We start from the raw sequence: 21,741 nt of genomic DNA, 5'->3' as shown, positions 1-21,741 counted from the left end.
GTGTGTGTGTTTGTGATTGTGATTTTGGCATGAGGGTGAATAACTTTGATGGTTTTATGTGAAGAATCCACTAGTTGCTCCTTTCCTTTTCCTTCCTCATATAAGTTATTACCCATAGTTCTTTTCTGAAGCACAGTACTTGTATAAGTTCTGTTAATATCGTAAAAAATATTCTTTCTGAGTTTGGCTTTAGCGGTGTGATGAATTTGTCACTGAATGAAATGTTTTTATGTTTTGAACAACTAGAAACCATTGAGATATAAAAAGGAAAGTGTATAAAGAACCTGATCAAAGAGAACTATATTTTTACCCACCATTACCTGCTGTTATTCAGCATTTCCTGTCACATAAAACTGAACCATCTTCTCTCTCCCCTCAGGCCACTGACGGAGCAGCCTCCCACGACCACTTCCGGCCCTTCCCCCTCCCGCAGCGCTCCCACGACTACCACCCCCGCCACCTTCAATCAGAGCGGGAGTGCCCGTCAGAGCCAAACTGCAGTGGGCGGAGCTAAACCAGTCAGTCTGCCTGCCAACCTGGATGAGTTCAAGGTGAGTGTATCAGAGTGTATTCATCTGCATTCTGGCAAGTCAGCTGAAAACAAAGGGAAAAATGTCAACAATTTTATCATTTCAATAATTTGCTAAAAAATGTAGCAACTAAATCTGTTTTCACACATGCACTTGTGAGTTTTAGAAGGACTGACTCTGAAATCCTCCTGACCTTGCTGTTCACACATACACCTCACAGCGGGGGGCTATCCTGGTCAGACAGTAGAGTGGGGCAGGGGGAATCCTGAGGTAAAAATAACAATGTGGAAGTGATGATGAAGCAACAGAGTCCGTTATACAACGCTATAATCAGAATATTTGCCTTTAAATCAATGCTACTTGTAGTCCAACAGAATCACACTATCAAAAAAAGAGGAAAAAACAACATACTGACGAACACAAAACATAATGCAGCAGTTAAATGTTGTGCACAGAGATCATAGCAGTCACATGCACACAGTCTATGGTTGTGTAACGATCACAGGGAATAATCATCACCATCCCCTCCCACTCACTGGAGGTGAATACTGCTGCGTTCTCACATCAGCTCACTCAGACTTTCTGCAGAAAAAATACTAGGGGGCTGTCAGGAGAAACTCCGGATAAGTGAAAAATTTGGCTGTCTGCGTTCTCACATACAGCTCTCTGTTGTTCAAGTGTGAAAATACAAGTTACCTGTGATGTCAGACCACCTTGTCTTTAAAGACATATTGTATGTTCCCTCTAAAAGTATAACTTATTAAATGATTCTGAACCTTCACCTCTGCATACAGAGTAATTTTTATGGCATAAATCTTTTCATTTAAGAATTATGTAGAGGCCTGGAGAGGGGATTTTTCAGAAAAATACTTTTTTAATTGTATGTAGTTTCTCTCTAATAGATTTGTAAGCCTCATGTGACCCCCTGTTGAGGAGAACTTGAACCCTATTTTGGGAACCTGTAAACCTAATTATGATCCCCTGAACCTTACACTTTCTGTTTTTGTCTTTTTCAGTTGTTCTGTTCTCTTTCACTCTTAGTCAGTGTTTGCTCACTGATCTGGTTTCTCATCCTCCAGGTCGCTGAGCTGAAACAGGAATTGAAACTGCGTGGTCTGACCGTCTCAGGCACCAAGAACGATCTCATTGAGCGGCTTCGCAACTACCAGGAGCAAAACGGCAGCAACGCGGCAGCTTTGAAAAATGGCACATCACAGCCCAGCCATCAGGTCACGACCTCGGCTGCTGGCACTGTCACTTCCTCTCCCGCCATAACAACCACACCTGAGCACCAACCAGATGGAGGGTTTAGGTTATCTCTATCATCCCTGGCTCAGGTGGTTCCAGGGCGGGTCATGAGGTTTGGCAGCACCAGCTCCAGCCCTCCCGTGTCACCTTCTCCGTCTGAGAGGTCTTTGGCCGGGATGAGTCCTGATGAGACGAGCTGTAACGGGGACATGTTCGGAGAGATGGTAAGAAACATATATACATCGTTCGTTTTTTGTTGAAGGTCCAGGAATTTGGCTAGAACATATAAATGAAATGAGAGATGGACCTTGTAAAGTCAAAAACGTGTGAAAATAAAAGTTAAGAACTTAAAACACTTAAAAAACAAACATTTGTTGATAAGACTGTTTTGGATGGAGGATAGCAGTTTGATTGACATCTGCCTTGCTCTGCACACAGCAGCACTTTTGACAATCAGTGTTTAAGATCTCAACAAAATGTTCAAGCCGTCTGAATCAGAGGAAGAAGAAGAGCGAACAACATAAAAATGTTATAGATTGGTTACTGAACACTGGTTACAAAATGCTTTGTTATCCATATCATAGTTCGCTGTGAGCATAAACATGCTATTGCTAATAAATACCTTAAATGCTACCTGAGGCTAATATTTAAAATTTTGATTTCTACAATTCTACAATTCATATTACAGACGCTTTTATCCAAAGCGACATACAAACATCAGAGAGTAAGTACAACACAAGCAAGGATCTAGAGAGGAGAGAAAACAACATCAGTGCAAACAAACAGCTTTCAGTCCGATCAGACACACAGGTGCTGACAGGAAGTGACAAGAGGCAAAGCACAACATCGACGGCAGTTCTTGAGAGCTCTAATCAGTATAGAAACTATCCTAAAGATCGCCATTGTCAAAATCATCATCATCGATTTCATGAAAGAGCTGGGTCTTCAGCTTTTTCTTAAAGGTGCAGAGAGACTCTGCAGATTAAATGGAGTTTGGAAGTTCATTCCACCACCGGGGGGCGAAAGAGCAGACGAGTCTAGTTAGAGACTTAGGGCCCTGTTGTGAAGGTTGGATCTCTATAATTGGCAGAGTGTAGTGGGCAGGAGGGAGTGTAAACCTGGATGATAGAGTTTAGGTAAGGAGGAGATATTTTTTGTCGCTGTTTTGTAAGCGAGCAGCAGAGTTTAAATTTGATGTGAGCACTGATTGGAAGTCAGTGAAGGCAGAGGAACAATGGAGGGTCATGTGCCATGACCAGTCATGCTGCTGCTTTTTGGATCATCAGCTGATTACGAAACAGACAGAAATTCATATTCATGCCTCTACATGAGCAACAAAAGCAACTTTGATTATTTCTGTGTAATCATTTGTAATGCCTGTTACCACTGCCAGACCGCTGTAGGTGTCAGACGAAGTGAGTAACAACATGCCTTCGAAACAGACTTTGATTAAAATTTCAACAATTAAGATTCTTCAAAGTTAGACGTTTGATCGTTGATATGAAGCAGGATGAGATTTTTCTTAATAGAACACTACTTGTACATGTACAGGACGGATCAGCATAAGAGGTACCTCCTTGTCCAAACAAAAAAAACGTTCTTATGAGCTTTAAAATATTTTTAGATGCATTCCTTCTAACCCTTTCCTAACTTTCTCTTCTTGTTTTGTCGTCCACCAGGTGAGCTCTCCCCTTACCCAGCTCACCCTGCACCCGTCTCCCCAGCACCCATCCAACGTCGCTCCGCTCTCCCAGTCTCTCTCCAACGTCAAAGAGGAGATCCAGAGCTCCTGCAGCCTCTCTAGGCCATCCCCCTCCTCAAGTCAGCCTCCAGAGCCTCAGCCTGGAGTTGCCATGGACACCATGGACAAAGACCAGATGCTGCAGGAGAAGGACAAACAGATTGAGGAGCTAACCAGGATGCTGCGTCAGAAGCAGAGGCTGGTGGAGACGCTGCGGTCACAGCTGGAGCAGGGCAAGATGTCGGGTGCAATAGTGATAGCAGGAGGGGACAAGAGCAAAACACCCAGAGATGTTAAACTTCAAACTCTAATAAAAGCCTCTGCCATTCAGCCCCCTGTTTTCCCTAACGGCATTGTGGTGAAGGTGAAGAAGGAGGTGGAGCCTGAAGAGCGGATGGAGGGAGTGACAGAGGAGGAACAGGCGAAGAAACCAGAGCAGCCGATGCAGTGCTCTCAGGAGACCCTCGTCCGGCTGCAGCAGATCCACCGGCTGCAAGTCCAACAGGCCGAACAGCAGAAACAGACGCTGCAGCAGAGTCCCACACAGAAAGTAGCCGAGGCAAAGACAAGCCCTCAAAAGCTGCAACAGCAGAAGAAAGAAGCTCAAATCCTGCTCCATCAGCAGCAGCAACTGCAGCAGCTCATCATCCAGCAGACCCAACAGAAACAGCTGCAGGCCCAGCAGAAGTTAGTGCAGCAGAAACTCGCCCAGCAGAAGCTCAGTCAGCAGAAACTGCAGCTGCTCAAACAGACTCAAGGGCAGGTCCAGCAGAAGAACCAGGTCCAACTGAAGCAGGTTCAGGTGCAGATCCAGAAGTCTCCGGGGAACCCAGTGCAGCAGAGGAAGCAGCTGAAGGCTCAGCACAGGAGGCAGCAGACTGCAGCAGTCACCACACAACAGGTAATGAGGCCAAGCAGTGGTAGACATGTAAAGGTTCTCTTTTTAAAGTGACAGTCGTGTTTAAGTTTTTCTTTATATTACATCTTCGTTGTTAATTAAAAAATAATAATGCCTCAAAAACTGATCAATAGTTTGATTTATTTTTCCAGGTGACCCCTGTCGTCATCAACCAACAAAATGGCACTCAGATCCACACTCAGGCCATTTCATTAGATCTCCTCAAGGCCAACGGTGCGCCAACACTCGTCACCGACAGCAATGGAAACCACTACCTGATCGCCCTCACCAGTAACACCCCAGATGGTCAGAACGGCGTGTCCTCACTGGCCAAAACAAATGGACGCATCACACTGCAGGTACATATTAAACTGTGATTGTGTGATGTGCTGCTCGGGGGTTTATAGCATCAGAGGTAATCTTTTTTTCTGCTCGTTCTCTTCTTGTAGAGATTGCAGTCGACTCCGAGTAAACTGCCCAGCACTGAAAGCAAATCAAAAGAGCAGCCAGAGGCGGAGCCTGTGAGCCAAGCAAACAAAAAGGTAGGGGAAAAACTGTTCTTCCTATTGAATGTTTATATCTATGAGAACAGATATATGTTAAAGATAATGAACACATTTGTTATTGGTTAGAAAAATTACATTTCTCAATTCATATGCTGAATCTGTCTAACTTTATTATTCAGGTCTCAAAGTGAATGTACAGGTTGCATTTTAAAAAGTGACTTTTTACCAAGTTGTTTGTGATCAATTGTTTCTTTTCTGTTTTACCGCTATGCATTAATACCCGTTGAGTCTTTCTTAGTTGATCATATCTTCTGTTGTTTTCTCTTTTGCTGCACATATTTGAACATTAGTTTTGAATGTATTCATAGACATAGTTTAATGTTAAATAATATACATATCATCGCGGCGTTGCAGATCACAAATCCCACGATTCAGATCGGATCACAGGTTTTTTCAGGGATTGGATCTTTGTAACCCCCCCCAATCACAGTCATCAATTGTACAAACAAACAAATAGCTGTTACCTGCATGATGGGATGAGAATGAACGCAGAAAAGACGAAGCAGCGTTTGAAACAAAGTAACCACACACAATCATTCAGATTCAGATTCTTTATTGTCCCACAAGGGGAAATTTGTGTCACAGCAGGAGCACACAGAAGACAAGAAACACGAGGAATACATCACCGAAAATGGGAATTCCTACAAAGTTATGATTATAAGGGGTTTGAATCAGACACACATCAAGACCCAGATTCAGACTTAAAAACAGACACACACGACACACCAAGAGCAGCGCCCCTAGTATGAAGTTTATCAACGCTTTGTCTTTATTTCTGTCTGTGAAACATTTTAAAAATATTTTTTAAAAGAATAAAATATCTTAATGTTTTTGTACAGCCGGTCCAAACGACTCTAATTAAATGCTGCCATCTTCTCACTCAGTCTCTGCACAGGGACTGAGCTGTTATTTATTATAGGCATAATAAATTTAGACATTTTACATAGATCAGCGTAACCATGAGGCGTGATCCTTTTCACCACTAATACATCAGTGCAAACGATTCAATTTTACAGAGAATTCCAAAACTAAAAATCTCCATAACTGTAGAATTTCTTTGCACCTGTAAGAATGTAGACGGCAGCTGTTTTTATTTACAAATGTACATTTCTTGTGCAAGACAGAAATAGAAAAACATATAGAGGGATTTGATTAGAGGTTTAAAATGTCTTTTCTCTCCTCAAGTAGTTACGTCTGTCTGCCACTAGGTGTCAGCACAAACACAGGAATCATACAATGTGAAACAGCAGCCTGTTGTTCAGAAATAAGACCTAAGAAGCCATTCACAAATCAACATTCATCATATTAAACTCATGTCTCTGCCTCTCTCTTTACTTAGGGACAGAAGGCGGGGCTTCACCTGGACACCAATGGTTCGCCCCAACCCAGCCTATCAGCCACCGCTCCGCCCAACCTGCAGCCTTTCTTTGACGACGTGTCAGACAGTGAAAGCCAAAGCAGCTTACTGTCATCTCTGAAGGTAAGACCACCTCCGTCTTCTCCATCTACGGCCTTGTGTTGTAAACCTCATTAACTTATTTCTCTCTTTCCTTCTCTTTTCTGTTCATCTCATCTCTTCATCACTCCACCCGGGCAGAGAGAGGAGGTGTGTCCGCCTTATGACCGGCACACACTCTTCACCCCTCCCTCTCCCAAACCCAACACCTCCCTTCCTGCTCAACGCTCCAAAGTATGTCCCCCCCCCCCCAGCTCGCCTTTTTTTTCTTTCCATCTATTCTGCAGTTTTGTTCTGTTTCTGTTTCCTCCTTCATTTTTCCGTCTGAGTGTCTCGCACTGAGCCATGTGCTCATTTTGCTAAACTGAAGGCGGTTGGAAATGTGTAGACAGAGAGGTTTCAGTGGTGGATTTGATTTAGAGTGAGATAATGCTTCACTGTTGTTGTTTTACATTTTTCTGCAATGTTAAAATGAAATACCCTCATTGCTCAAACTACAACTCATGTGGTCTGATGAAGCTTTATTAAGCTTCTGTACTTCCCCCTGCTTTGATGACTCAAGACAAACACTGGTTTCAACTTGTCATTTCATTTGAACAGGCGATATATGTAATTATAAAACAGATTTAAAATTAATCAGAAGTTATCATCTAACCTTTTAAATCACTGATTTCAAAACTTTAACCACATTGTAAAACAAAATAAATTTTTATTAGCTACATGTTTTATATTTTTTCACTATATTTTTTATAAAAGACAACAAAGAAAAAGTGCTGTAGAGTATATGAGGAGAGGTTGTTAGTTTCAAATGTGAACGCTGTGCCTTCAACACTTCTTTTGTGCAGCAGAGGGTCTCTCCTCTGGTGCAAAAGACTCTACTTCTAAATACATACACTGAGATTTTAGGTACATTTTTATTTGATTTTGGAGTTGCACCACTGATTTGGAACCAGGCTGAATTTTATCCCAATGTGTGCCTTGTAGTGTACAGGGGGGCACAAGTTTAACTTAACTTAATCAGATATTAGAAACAGGGTAACTAGAGAGAAAACAATGTAAAGTTTATGACTGTGTTTTAAGCTCAGGTTTTCTATGCTAGTCGAGTTGTGTTTTCATGTGTTCTCGGTGGCTGACTGATGACGTGTTCTCCTCTGTTAGCAGGAGAATGGTGTGAACAGTCAGCAGATGGATGACCTGTTTGACATCTTGCTGAAGAGTGGAGGTAATACATTTTTTTCAAACATCAGCGACAGAAAGACTTTTTCCCAAACTTCTATTTGTTAATGATGTATTCTTCTTTCTGTTTCTTCCTACAGAAATCTCCGGCTTCAAGTCCAACCCTGACCCCTCCCTCACCCCACTCTCTGACCCGCCTTCACCTGCTTCTCCCCCATCCCCCCTCCATCTCTCCCCTCCCACCCCCACACAGCCCCTCCTCTCCCCTCAGCCCTCTGTAGGCGAGCCCTGCACAGGCAGTGCCCGCCTGGAGGACTTCCTGGAGAGCACCACTGGCGCCCCGCTGCTGGGGGTGGAGCCTGACGGCGGCCTGACGCTGATCGACGACCTCCACAGCCAGATGCTGAGCACGCACAGCATCCTGGACCACGCCCCTTCCCCCATGGACACTTCCGACCTGGGCTTCTCCCCTCACTCTACGGGGCTGGACTTCGGTGACCCCACCTTGGACAGCATGGACTGGCTTGATATCTCCATGGTGGGAAGCAGCGGTGTAGGGAGCGGGGGCAGCGGAGGGGGGAGAGGAGGAAGAGGAGGGGAGGTCGCTGGTGACGGAGATGGAGGGACGAGCCTGACCCCGCTGGCGCCACACACTCCACCCAGCGTCTTCTCGGCCGACTTTCTGGACAGCACGGACCTGCAGCTACACTGGGAGTCATGTCTGTAGCCCTGCGCGAGGACTGACGGGCGCTGGCTCACACTGTGTACACGCTGCGTCTTTATTTCATGCACATACTGAAACCTTTTCTATGCTGTCTCTACCACTGCGGGGGTCACTGGCACATGCAAACACGCACACATTTACTCAGTTTTCCTTGTCTTTTACTTGCTGTTACTGATCGCAGGATGAGGTGAAATAAGCAAATGAAATTCTATGAGGAGCCAACAAGCAGACGGGTTAAAATCCAGGCTGGTAAAATCCCACTTCATGTGTCCTGAGCTGCATTTCAAGCAAGTAAAAGTAAACCAGCAGAACTGTAGGTCACTGTAATACAATTGTTCAACTCCTGGAGGCGGTTTGACGGATAAGAGCTGAGGATGGACCGTCAGTGACGTTCACTCAGGCTCTTTGAGATATCAGAGTGCGTGTGTCAGTGCCTCCTAAACTTTGCACTTATGCTGAATCTGATTGGTTTAAAGGGTGTGTTCAGGTCACAATCGTAATGCTGCCTGGTGAGGCTGACTGAGAGTCACCATGTATTCTTTTGATCAGCTGAGCTGTTGATGGTGTGAAATGGAAGGCAGCTGTCGGTGACCTCGTCGCCTCACCGCGGCAACCTGAACCCCGCCCACACTAGTCAAAAAAACACAACCATCACTGGTTGACAGTTGCTATTGGAATGAACCATATCATTGGCAACAGTTTGAATTGAAGCCTCGTTGGAGGTTGTGTATTATTGGTAACATTATGGTAGGCCACTGTGTATTGCTGTATATGGGGTGTATATTATCAATTGTCCATAAGACTATTTTTCTTTGCTGGTTGCTTTAGAGTCGAGCTCGCCGGCTGGGGAACATAGGGTGAGGGCGGGGCTTCCAAAATACTTGGACCTTGTCATTTTTTAAAGAAAAAAAAGTTTAAAAAAAAAAATAAAAACATATAATAAAAAGTCTAAAGAGTCTGTTTTTCTTTCACATTCTTTACCAAGATGAACCCATGATGCAAAGCTCTATTACATATTGTCCTGTACAGTCTACTGGGATGCTTTTTATGTTTGATAAAATCCTGGTGATAAAGAATAAGACCACAAGAGGGCGCCATTGTAAAGAAATCAGCTGTCAGGAACCAGCATGTAGAAGGCTTTACGATCCCAATACACAAACAAATGTGGCTTCACTGTATAATTCCTACAGTTCCAGTTCCACACAGAAGAGGTCTTTGACAGGATAATAAAAAGCCACTTTCCCTTTCTCATAGAGAGAATGTTTTTGTTTATTTGACATTATTTAGTAGGATCAGCAAGTTTGTTTGCATGAAAACCTGCTTTCCCCCTTAATGCCTGATCATCAAAACGTCTTCTTCACGTTTATTTCTGCATTGAGTTGATATTTTATAAATATATTTATTTATGTTATAAATGACTTTTAACATCAAGTTTTAATGTTCCAGGCACTGAGGACTGATTCATTTTACTGCTTGAAAGATTTTAAGCCAAACACGCCCCTGCTGCTGTAAGAAGAAGATTACAGATGAAGAATCTTGATGTAAGTCGTTTTTTCACCGTTCAGTTGTGACTTCTCTGCTCTCATGAATGACTTTTTAATTACATATACAATTAATGGATGTTCTGTGTGTGTCTGCAGTCGAATCAAATGTGAGGAAAAGTTGTTCTCTAAAACACGTGTGTAGTTAAAAGAATTGAACCAAATGTGACTGAGACGTTCATTGAACTGCTTCTATACATGCAGAACTCTTACGGAGGAAAGTATCTCCTAGCAATCCCCCTTAAAGAAACAGACACAAAAGCAATTTCAATATTCTGGGAGCTCCTTAGTTTGGTCTTCATTTTTTTTAAAAAGCCAGTAACTGATTTTTATGTATTTATTGATACAGTTTAAATTTACAGGGACAATACATATTCATAACATTTCTTTAATGCGCCAGTTTAGTCATCATAGCTCATTTTAAACTGTAGACCCTGGGCAAGTGAATGATGACACATAGACAGGTATGTTTAAACAGAGTGGCAATACAGTACACTAAGCCGGGCACATGTAGAACAACAATATTCATTCAACCTGTATTTATTCTCAAGGAATCATTGAGGGCAAACCCTCATTTACAATGATGTCAAGATTACAATTTAAAAAAATAGATGACCAAAATAAACGAAGAAAAAATCCATAGACATATTTCACAATCCAGTCAATATTTTACATTCTAGTCAATATTGTACGATCCAGTTCTTAAACCTTAAAGGCTAACATCCGAGAATTTACTCATCAAAGTGTATTTGGTCTATATATAGTATGTATATACAGTATATTGTATATATGGTCAGTTAAACCTTTGTGATTCCCAAGGAAGTTGTGTTACAGCAAGTTATCGTCACAGCTTTTTTGTTGTTGTTGTTACATTTGATTAAATTGTCTACATCCCGCCATCATCGATCTAATGCTTTTACAAAACAATAGAAAAATTCTCTATAATCTGTGTCTGATTTAGGCCATTAATGTGTGTCCATTCATCTTACTCTGCCACTAGCTGAATTTAACACATTGACTTATGTGATGTCACTTGAGTCAGCTTTAGGTGGAAGAAGACTGCGAATTTGAATATCTCAAAAATGTGGTGCTTGTGTAGTTAGAACAAAATGACTTTAAAAGACCTCTATATCCTGTCGCCCATCTCTGCTGGAGGCTACGTGAGCTGACACGGATCTCAAAACGCAATCACTGGCAGTTCCTCTGCATTGTGGGTAATGTAGGCGTGGATGTTTTAATATTAAAGACTGATGCCTTGTTCAGCTTCTTACACAACCTAAATCTGACCCTTTTTGTCTTCAAATAAGCTTATCATCTACATTTATTTCTAAAAGGAACTTTTAAAAAAAAAAAAATGTGTCAGTGATCTTGAACATCAGAGCTGGATGTCAGGGTCGGAATCAAACAGATGTCTTTCTCTTACCATCAATTTCATAGAGAACAGTCCTGCAGAGACCAATCCCCCAGTAATAGAAGCATCTTTCTACCTAAAGACAAAAACTAAACAATTAGATCGAGTAATTAGAGAGCTCTTGAAGAGTGAGTGTGAAGCGACCTCTCCATCATCTCCTCCTCCCTCTCCTCTTCTGAAAAAGGATTTCTCCGCAGCATCGGACCCATCAAACTCTAACGCCCCACTTGACTCTCTCGCTCCCCTCTTCAGCCTTTCAAGTCTCACAAGTCCAGCCCCTCATCATCATCCCTCAAAGACCCTGATGAGCCCTCAGTAGCCCTCTCACACACACACTCATACATACTAAGTCCAGCACGTACAGATATTCTATGCACAGCACGCAAACATGCAATCAGCTCAGTACGCTCAAAGATTCACTTCACGCACACACACACACACACACACACACACACACACACACACACACACAGGTCACAGCAGCTCCCCTGTGCCGCATCACTACCGTCTCTCTCTCTTTTTCCCTCTCTCGCCCATACACAAAGCAGATTAAAGTCCCGAGGCCATGCTGCTAATTAACTACAGTGAGCTCCAAAGGGCCGCAGCCACGAGGGCTAAGATCTCCTCTGTAGCCCACATCCCTCTGACAGGAGGCCCCCGCTCTGCAACCAGCGCACACACATGCTTTTTAATCACACATGCTTGTACAAAAGTTGATCAGCAAACAGTGAAGGCTGTGAGAATTAAACACAATTACAACTTTTCCTAAATATTAATGAGTGTAAAATCCAGCTGTGTCCGTCATTTCAGATATTTATTTATGAACAGATGGTGTAGGAGCCATAATGTGGATTTTCAGCCCTGTTGATTATTTGTTATGTTTCGATCCTTATATGGTTTTGATATCATTTCCGGTACTTTGCAGTGGGCGTGTTTTTACCTTATTCTTTAGACAGAGAGCGTGAGTGGGTTTGAATATTTTGCTGACTGTCATCGTTGATCATCATCATTTTTTGTTTAATAAATCAACAAACTTGATTTTAGAAAAAGAACGACTCACAGGCCCGATCAGTCTCTGTGCAGCTTTCTTCAAGCTTAGCCACCACAATAGAAGGAGTTTACATAAAACTGATTTTCAAAGATTTTCTTCCAGGCTTTCTCCCTTTTGAAGGACTGATCAGACTTCAGGGAAATAAACATTTTAGATTTCTTGCCTCGAATCGGATAAAAAGATCAATAGAGACAAAGTGCAATTAAGTCCCACCAATACCAGAGGGGAATCCAATTTATCCTTCTCCGGTGACATTTATTGCCTGAAGGTGCCTCTTTATCACTTTTCATCTACATCTACATTCAAAGAAGTTGGGTCGTTGTGTAAAGACTAGTCTAGTCTTTCTGAAATAAACATGGCAAGGGGTTTACGACTCCATGAAAGACTGCGCTGGCACACTTTAAAATGAATATTATTAGCATAAAATTGTAAACAATCTGGATTTTATCATCTACATTAAATAATGTTATTTAAAAGACTTAAAGAATCTGAATAGATTTTTGTATGCAGGACTCAAGGCCAAAAAACAATATTGGGTGCCGGTGATGATCAGTCCCGCAGACGGCACTGCATCAATTATAGACACAGTTCTATGGTGGAGGTCACTACACCGGCTCAGGATCACTTCAAATATTTGAACAAGGTTCATCGCTGCACTCACAGATGCTAGCTGAAACTCTACCATGCGAGGAGGAAACTAATACAAACCATATACTCCGCTGCCTTCCCTGGTTCTTGGCTCATTTCACTTTAACTTGGGCAAAGTGGAAAACTGTCCTGAAGTCTGACGAGCCACATTTTGGGTGTCTTTTTGAAAATCCTGGAAGCCTAATAAGGGGGAAAACCACCAGATGATCTCACTACATAGAAACCTCTACCATCAGTTTGTGAATGGGTGTTAACGTGTAAGCGTGACATGCGGTGTAAAAGCGCTTTGAGTAGTCAGAGGACTAGAAAAGAGTTATACAAGCTCAAGTCCATTTACCATTTACCATCATTCTCCAACAAATACAGCATCAGGCAAAGGGACACTTTTAATATTTTTTCAAAGGCTTGCAAGTTGGGACAAGTAAACAGAAACAAGAAAAGAAACTGAAACTTTTCAGGTTTTAGTTAAAAGAAGTCACACACAGACCCAATTAGTTCTGCCAATCAGATCTTGTGCTCCTTTTACCTGTAATAAGAACGAAAGCGTTGCTTTTTTTTTTTTGGAAATGTTTGCTCAACCGAACCACTCCATGTTTGAGAAAGAGCAAATGTTTCTCATGGGGTCTCCGTCTCCTTTTTCTGTATGATGTGGTATGATGAGAGGAGCAGTCAGTGGATCACGCTGCGACTGTTGTGCCTTTGATAGCAGAGGATGTGAAGGCTGACATTTGCACGGGCAGGGGGAGATGGAGGGGGGGGGGGGGGGGGGGGGTGACTGAGGAAAGTGGGTGTCAAAGAAGGTGGAGGGGGCTGAGAGAATAGTAGGAGTGTTTTGTTCTACACCTGTTTGTCAGAAAGACAAGAGAGTACATGGTTAAAAGGGGAAGAGTGAGCGGCTACATTATCGCTGTGAACATAGAATAGAATAAAATAGAATAGAATAGAATAGAATAGAATAGAATAGAATAGAATTACTTTTTTGATCCCAAACTGGGAAATTGTGGTGTTACAGCAGCAGGTTATCCAAACACACAATATGAGCAAAAAACACAATATTAGCAAATCTAAACACAACATAATATTAAATACAAAGTAAATAAGCACTAAAAATATAAAAACTAAGAATGAGAATATATACAACCAGGATTTAACTAAGCATTACTAGTCTTAAATATGAAAGATTAAAAACAACATACTTTGCTGGAGGTAGATGTAAATGTGCAAAAAAAACGAGTTGTAAATGAACATGTTAAAAGAACCCAAAGTGCTTTGAGCCACAATGATAATAATCTTAGTTATAACAATCTCTTATTAGTCGTTAGGCCAGGTGACATTTTTAAACCAACGATATGAAACTTTTCATCCTTAAAATAGAAGTGTCAACCACTTGACTTCTGTGTGATTTCCTTCACTCGCATAAAACGTATGTGTCCAAGAAGACCTCAGTATAATTCATAAGACACTGAGCTGCTTTGACATGAAAGAGTTTAGAGCAACAGGATGTTCTCTGTTCAAATGAAAGGATGCTGTTTACATAAGTGCAAAAACAGCATTGAGATTTGATGTTTGTGAGCTACATTATGGTACTGAAATCCATCCTCAATTCACAATTTAATTTCATATGAAGCAACTGGATAAAAGAATAACCCTGACATGTAAACCTCGGGAGGAACACACTGGCTTTTTCGAGGGGTGGCTGCACTCATGGTCGACCAGTGATTATGTAATCGAGGTCTTTTAACATAACCTTGGGACAGCTAAACTGCGTGCGGGAGAGTTACATAATGCACCCATGTTGGCCTGGTTTAAAGGTTTTTGGTTTTAACGGGTTGGGGGGAAAAAGTTGCTTTAAATGTTTATTTAATGTGGAATAATATCTGTAGTCCATGTGAGTCCAGAACTGTAGAGGTTTAAGACTTTGTAAAAAACAACATTGTAGCTTGGCCCTATCACATTCAGTGTCAGTTCTTTACTAGATCAATGGATCTGCATTAGCAAGCAAGAGGCGTCAGACAGTTTGACATGAAGGTGGAGCCGACTGAAGTCATGAGACCAATGAGAAAAGAAGGTTTTCTTCAGAGAATGATCAGTTTATGACAAGAAAAGCACAGTTTTTTTTTGCAAAGGGTTACTTTTGTTCTTCTGTTCCCAACATGAACTAGGTTCCATGAGTCAGTTCAACAGTTCACTGTTTCTGTGTCACTGATCTTATATTGGAAGGGCGTGAAACACTGATTGGGTCCATTGAGAGCACAACATGGAAGTAGGTTCATCACAACATCAATTAATTGAGCGGTTGTGTCCAAACAGCCCTGAGCTCTCTCTCTCTGCGATTGGAGGGAAGCTTCTGTTCAGGCGTTGATGTTAGCGACAGAACAGAAACGAGATCAGGCCTATGTAGTGGGAGCTTTTTTATTATTTAGTAGATTGTATAGAACAGTACTAGGATTTTTAAGTAATATGGTGTATGGAATATCTTTAAGGGACATGTACTGTGTGTTTCTTAAACCCACTGGCCTTGCTGCATATTATATTATCCTATTATGTCTAGTTTGATCGCTCATCTCCTCATCTCAAATGATCTCAGGCAGGAGTGAAATCAGACCTTTCCCCATCAGAATGAAGCCCTCATCATTAAGGTGGAGGGACTGGATACAGTAGCAAGCTTTGGGACGAACACCCCTCATCTGAGGAAACAAAAAGTCAAACCATTTATATTTCACATAAATATTACCAAGCTGAATCAAACAGAGAGAGGCTGACTCATTAAATCTCTGCCTGAGGATGAGGCAGACAACGCTTACCCGCCAGTTTCTTCACCTGTGTTTCTTATTTTGAATTAACATTTTTGTTTCTCACTAATGTTTTATGATTTCTTTCTTTTTTAACAACCAACCCTATATCTGATGAGCATGAACAGTTTGAAAGCATTGGATCCTGAACATAACGTAAACTGTGTAGCTGCTTAGGATCCTTTATGTTAACCCCAAAGTATTTCCATACAGTAAAGCATGGAGTCCATTGGTTTTTTGAAGCCCAGGATTGCGGTTGCCATATTGAAAATGCTATCTCAGCTGAACTTTTGTCAACCTCGTAACAGACAAAGAGGTGGAGCTGAGGCCTTCTGGCAAACCGCTAGAATGCGCCTGCTCACATATCAGCCATGCCCTTAATTATGTAAAGCTTGTGTCCTTTGTAAAATCAAAACAGATACGTCATCACAAGTACAGTGTGAAAAAAATCGTCAACCCTTCAGACCAAGACACTGTCTTTGTACCAGGCTGTCAACTTGTTTGTTTCTCTTTGTCAAAATGGTGATTTTAACATTGGTGTGTATGTGACTGCCGGGCTTCTGGAGCCACCCTCAAGTGGACACTTGAGGAACTGCAGTATTTTGCACTTGTACATTGTCTTTATTTTTCAGCATCAGAGGTTGCCACTTGTTTAATACATTCAGGTAATAAAGCGTTACTTTAAGTATCTTCCACAATGAACACACATTGCACATCCACAGTAAGTCAGCAGACTTACTGATGGAGGATTCAAAAGCCCACTCTCACTGCACACACTGTGGTTTTGGACAGTGCTCAGGGTAGCAGACCCTCCACGAGAGAAGCACACCACAAACTGATGTTGGGAAAGGGTAACAAAATACCAGCAAACAGTCTCCCTAGGTAATTAATCTGGAAGACCTATTTGTTCTTCAAGGCTAAAAATACCTAAATTCAAACAAGATTCACATGTAGCAGCCCCAGCACCAATTTACTTGTTTGTGTTATTGTAATGCGCAAGAGATTAATTACATTCCAAGAATAATTAATAACAATTTGGTCATATTTTTAACTTAGTAAACACAAATGCAGACCAGGTAAATTGGTCGTCTATCAATCAGAGGGTTGGTGGTTCACTTCCTGTTTCTGAGCGTCTCTTTGGCAAGACATTTGACCATAAAAAGCTCCTGAGTGGCAAAGACTATAGTGTGTGAATGTGTACGAATGGGATTAGTACATACTGGTGGGCACTGGACAGAGCACCTCTACCATCAGTGTAAAGTGTAACAATGCTTTATGTGATGAGAAGACAAAGTGCTTCATAAATATTCTAATCCATTTGCCCTTATACAAGTTTCAACTACCCTGTATCTAAGGGCTTGTTGAGTTGGAAAAAAAAAAAACACCCGACATACTGTGTGTGCTGATAAAGAAAGTAGCTATTCAGACCAAATTTCTTTATTGAACCAAGCTATGAACAAGATTAATTCATGCTGTCAACATGGACATTTTAACATGGTTACTAATGGGATTTGCAGGGCTTTTGCAAGCAGCCTCAAGTGGACACTCAAGGAACTGCAGGTTTTTTTCACACTTCCACATTGGCTTCATTTTACAACAGTCAAGTTTACCACTATATATTGTTAAAGTAACTAAAATTGAATTGCCACTAGCTTAATTAAAGTAAGAAGAAAACAACACCAAATGGAAATTCAGTAGAGGAAGGAACCATTGCTTAGGTTATCTTGCATAAACATCCCTGGTTCTATTTTCATTATGCCGTCTTTCCTATGAAATTACATAATATTATGGACATTACAGTTAATTCACAGTCTGTATGATGGTGCTGCCCTGTCTGAGTTCGACTTCACTGTAATCAATAGTGATGTACCCTGGTAACAGAAAATTACAGCACACTTTACATTACTGCCCTGTCCCAGTTCGATTATGGCTTGCAATGAGCCGTAATGCATCACACCCTCATCTCTCCCTTTGTGTTCCATATGTATTTTTACTGTTAAAATAAAGCCAAAAAAGGGAACCAAATGACACACAGACATATGGAAAGTAGACCCAATTCTTTGCTTTTCCAAGTGAATTTTTTCACATCCTCCAAATCTTAAGGCTTTTGCAGCTTTTTATATTACCATTTCAAGGTAAAGTAAGCCGCCTCATGTATTCAAATCAGCCCCTGTGTGAATTAGATGATGGGTAGACAGAAGCAGTGGCAGTTCAACTGATTTATTCAGGAGTTTGGAGGCTCTTTAGAATGACAAAAGTCTTCTGGGTGACACTGGATGGGTATCCTGAGAGTGATGATGGACACTGAGTATTATTACAATCAACCAAAACATTCCTGAGAGAAATATGGGTGATTAACTACAAGAAGTGAAGAAAAGCAGAGAGGAGTGAGCGGTGTAAACGAGACGAGGAGGAGGCGAAACAGATGTAGATATAAATAAAAACAAGGAGCAGCAGTGAGAGCGGGGAAGTGAGGGAGGGAGGGAGGGAGGGAAAGCGGAGCCAGAAGAAGGAGAGCCAGTGGAGACCCCAGAGAGGAGAGAAGAGCCGCCCCGTTCTGATGTGTTGTTCAGTGTGATTAACTCCAGAGAAAGAAGCCTGCTGGAGGACTTACCGAAATAGCAGCTCCCTATTAAAATCAACTACTGCGACTGCCACTCACCTGGCTGCTGCTTAGCAATGCAAATGTTCAGGACAAGACGGTACATCACGGCATCTATAGGAAGCCTACTGCACCGTCAGGAAGAATTTGTCCTTGTTGCAGTGAGATGATGAATGCAAAAGCGAAAAAAGTGTAGTTGTCCTTTGTTTAAAAGTGTTTGTATGTAGAATATTACATTTAATTGCATTTAAAGTATTTATAATAAACAAACAAAAAAAAGATGTCAGATCCCTTGTTCGTCTGAGAAATAGAAATGAACCTGGCACCAATGATAGTTAACCAAGGACTAGCATGTTTCTAGTAGCAGCAGGTACACAGCTGATGCTTATAGGTTTAGAAGTCTATAAAATCAATTAGATTTTTTAAAAGTAGATACTTCTTGTGAGAAGACATTTTTCTTTAAGTCTCCTCTTAAATTGTTGTCTCTGCGCACCATTCACTACATTAACACGGCAGCCATTTTCCTCTCACATCAAGCTCAGACCGGGAAGCTCAACTACTCTTATGTCATACATCTGTTCAAGATTAAAAGTCCTCTAATTGGAGTTAAACCAACAAATATTTATCATTTCATTGATTAGCAGCTACTAAAAGATGAAAATCCAGAGTCACATCTGGCCTTCTTTAGAGTTAAGATCTGCTGACAGTAGGCTAGTTTCCTACAAGAGCTAACCTTTGCTTTCATCTTGTAGCTTACATTCCCATTTGTGTGTCTGTTTCTTTAACATTACTGTTTTACTGTTTGATAGTTACCCTAACCCATAATACAAAAGGAGAGGCTTACATTTCTAACTAATGTTACCAAATGTACCAACAGGGACAAACAACGTAACATAACTTAACCCAACCAAACGTTAGCAAGGATTTGGCTGAATGCTAACATCAGCTGTTGTGATTTTACTGTAGGCCTATGTGACGTTGAAAAATGGCTGCTTTCTGTCGTAGTTCTACTTACCATTGTCTTTTCAGTTGTCATTATTTTATAGTCAAACTAAACATTTGTTAACTCTTAAGGTTCCCACAGCCAAATGACGGTATAGCTAAAGAAGAGCTATCTTACATACCTGTAAGCTAGGAATCATACACCATATCATCTCTTGGAGTACTACAACACTAACACTAATTTTGAATTTGGAAACTTGCAAATTTCAGCTGTTATTAGCTAATGGGTTGTTCGTTCTTTAAAGTGTTCAAATGTCTCTACAGAAAATCGTTTCTAAAGAAAAATCAAGGAGCCTTGTATTAATAAGATTTTTTTTTAAATCACTATGCTTTCAAAACTAGCAAACCAAGAACAAAACAATATGACCTGATACCAGCTCTTGAGCTTTCCACTAGAGGCTATAGGTTCATCTAATTTCTGTATCACTGTGCACCCTTTGACAACCCAATGCATTTTTTTCTACCGCTATCAGAGAATATTTTCCATTTGAACTCCTTAACCATTTCAACTCTTGAACCCAGTAATTCCTCTTGTTGACCTCCTTGCAGCGACTTGCTTGCACCTCACCATTAGCTGCTGCTGATTGGCTAAATGTTATCAGCACTACTTGCTTGTCTTCTAAAACATCAATCCCTCTGCTTTCACCAAGTTAATTAAGAACATCAAAATGAATGTGCTCTCCTAATAAACTTCAGGAACAAAGCTGAGATAAATATATATGATAGTTATCCTATAGCCAGTTAGACAGCATGGTCATACAAGGTCATGAACGTGAGACAGTGACATCAGTGACTGTGTTGAGCCAGAAACCATATGGTGGATCACCATCAGTGGTTTCAGAGACTTTGAGAAAAGAGATTTTTCCGTTATTGTTGAAAGAAATCACTAAATTATTTGTTTAATGGATAGACGATATGGATGTAGTCTAATTTCCCAGTAGTTTCTGAAGAGGCGTTATGAAGCCACCAGGGGACGCCCCTTATTATGCATCATTATGAATTACCCTTAAGGTTTATAAAATCCAAACGGATGAGTTATAAAACATTTACCAGTCCCAATTTCCATACTTTGATCTGTACTGGGACCTGAATGGGCGATCCTCCTCAACCAACCCAAGTCCTTACAGACTAAAAGCTGGAGCTGCTGACGCCAACGCATATATCGGATTTCAAAAGAAAGTGCTTGCAACTCATGCTGCCAGTCGAGAGGAGCGACTAGTCAGTAGTCAAAGATTGTGTAAGAAAGTCTATAAAATAGTTTCTTACTTTGTCAAAAATTGTAAATATGATAATCTATGAGAGGAGATTCTCTAAAAAATGACACCCCTCTTTCATCCATAAGAACATCTCATTATTGACTTCTTCCAAAGAATTCATGACTATGTGATTGTAACTGTGATATATTATAAATACACTATATGTAAACACTATATCTAGCCTATAGTGTTTGATGTTTTTATATGTATGTTTGGACGTCTGATTGAATTTAAGGTTTTAGAAATGTGTGTCTTTGTGATACAACAGTGTGTATTTTTGTGTTGTAACAGTATGAACTTCTTTAGATGTATTAGTGTTCTTGTCTTCCTGCCCCAGGACAGCCGGTGGAAATTAGCCAGTAATCTGGTATAATAAATCTCTTCTCTGACAGTTTATTTTTGCACAGTTCATGTTTTTCATGAGTTTCAGACAGAATCAGCAAATCTCTCGTCTGAAGTTTGTGAAGGTTTTTAAGCTTCCTGCGTCTTTACTTTTTCACCTCCTCATCACTATTTTCTTTGTCACAGATATCAAAGCTTTGCACTCATCTAAACCATTCCTCATTCTTTTGTTGTATTTTCTCTCGTACACAGATATTCTTCTTCCTCCCATGGTCCTATCAGTCGCTCATTTGTGTTTGTGCTACATCCACCATTGTGCTTGTATTTTATGGTTAATGTTAGAGCCCTTAACAGTCTGCCCATTACACATTAAACATTTTACACTCTAAATTTTATCACAATATATCCTGTAAGTGTTTGTTTAATTTCTACATTTCAATTCCCATGCTAACATTTTCATGTTCTGAAAAAAACAAGCTCTGTGATTGGCTGTTGTAACAGGAGACGTTGACACACTGACCTTTTACAGCTGTTCAGAAAAGTCTCCGACAGAGTAGCAATCGATAGCTTGGCATCATCAATGGATTTTATGTCTCACACCATGAAGTGGAATTGTTCAACATTTTAGTTCTCTGACATTTAAAAGAAACTTGGTAATATTTGTGGGGAAAGTGTCTAATTCAGGAAAAGAGAAAGAAGAAGTGAGGACTATAATAATAAAGTGTGGGGTAAAACATAAAGAATGGGCTTATTGAAG

The 21,741-nt window shown here is 40.9% G+C and overlaps 1 protein-coding gene across 10 annotated transcripts in view; it reads left to right on the top strand.

The window, feature by feature from the left end:
- The window catches only part of mrtfab (myocardin related transcription factor Ab), a 52,503-nt gene extending 43,211 nt beyond the window's left edge, over positions 1-9,292 (top strand). For 5 of the 10 annotated variants that reach the window (XM_065950088.1, XM_020644794.3, XM_020644793.3 and 2 more), the window contains 9 exons: positions 380-551; positions 1,610-2,002; positions 3,458-4,420; positions 4,570-4,776; positions 4,867-4,959; positions 6,323-6,463; positions 6,581-6,673; positions 7,598-7,661; positions 7,756-9,292. In XM_065950088.1, coding sequence (XP_065806160.1) covers positions 380-551; positions 1,610-2,002; positions 3,458-4,420; positions 4,570-4,776; positions 4,867-4,959; positions 6,323-6,463; positions 6,581-6,673; positions 7,598-7,661; positions 7,756-8,342 — 2,713 coding nt within the window. In that variant the 3' untranslated portion in view covers positions 8,343-9,292. The remainder of the gene's footprint in view (positions 1-379; positions 552-1,609; positions 2,003-3,457; positions 4,421-4,569; positions 4,777-4,866; positions 4,960-6,322; positions 6,464-6,580; positions 6,674-7,597; positions 7,662-7,755) is intronic. The other 5 variants (XM_065950089.1, XM_029279514.2, XM_065950090.1 and 2 more) reach the window with 4 other exon arrangements.
- Positions 9,293-21,741: the final 12,449 nt, after the last annotated feature.

This window comes from Labrus bergylta, chromosome 21 (genome assembly GCF_963930695.1).
Source record: "Labrus bergylta chromosome 21, fLabBer1.1, whole genome shotgun sequence".
NCBI classification, from domain to species: Eukaryota; Metazoa; Chordata; class Actinopteri; order Labriformes; family Labridae; genus Labrus; species Labrus bergylta.
This window is presented reverse-complemented; position numbering and strand designations above follow the sequence as displayed.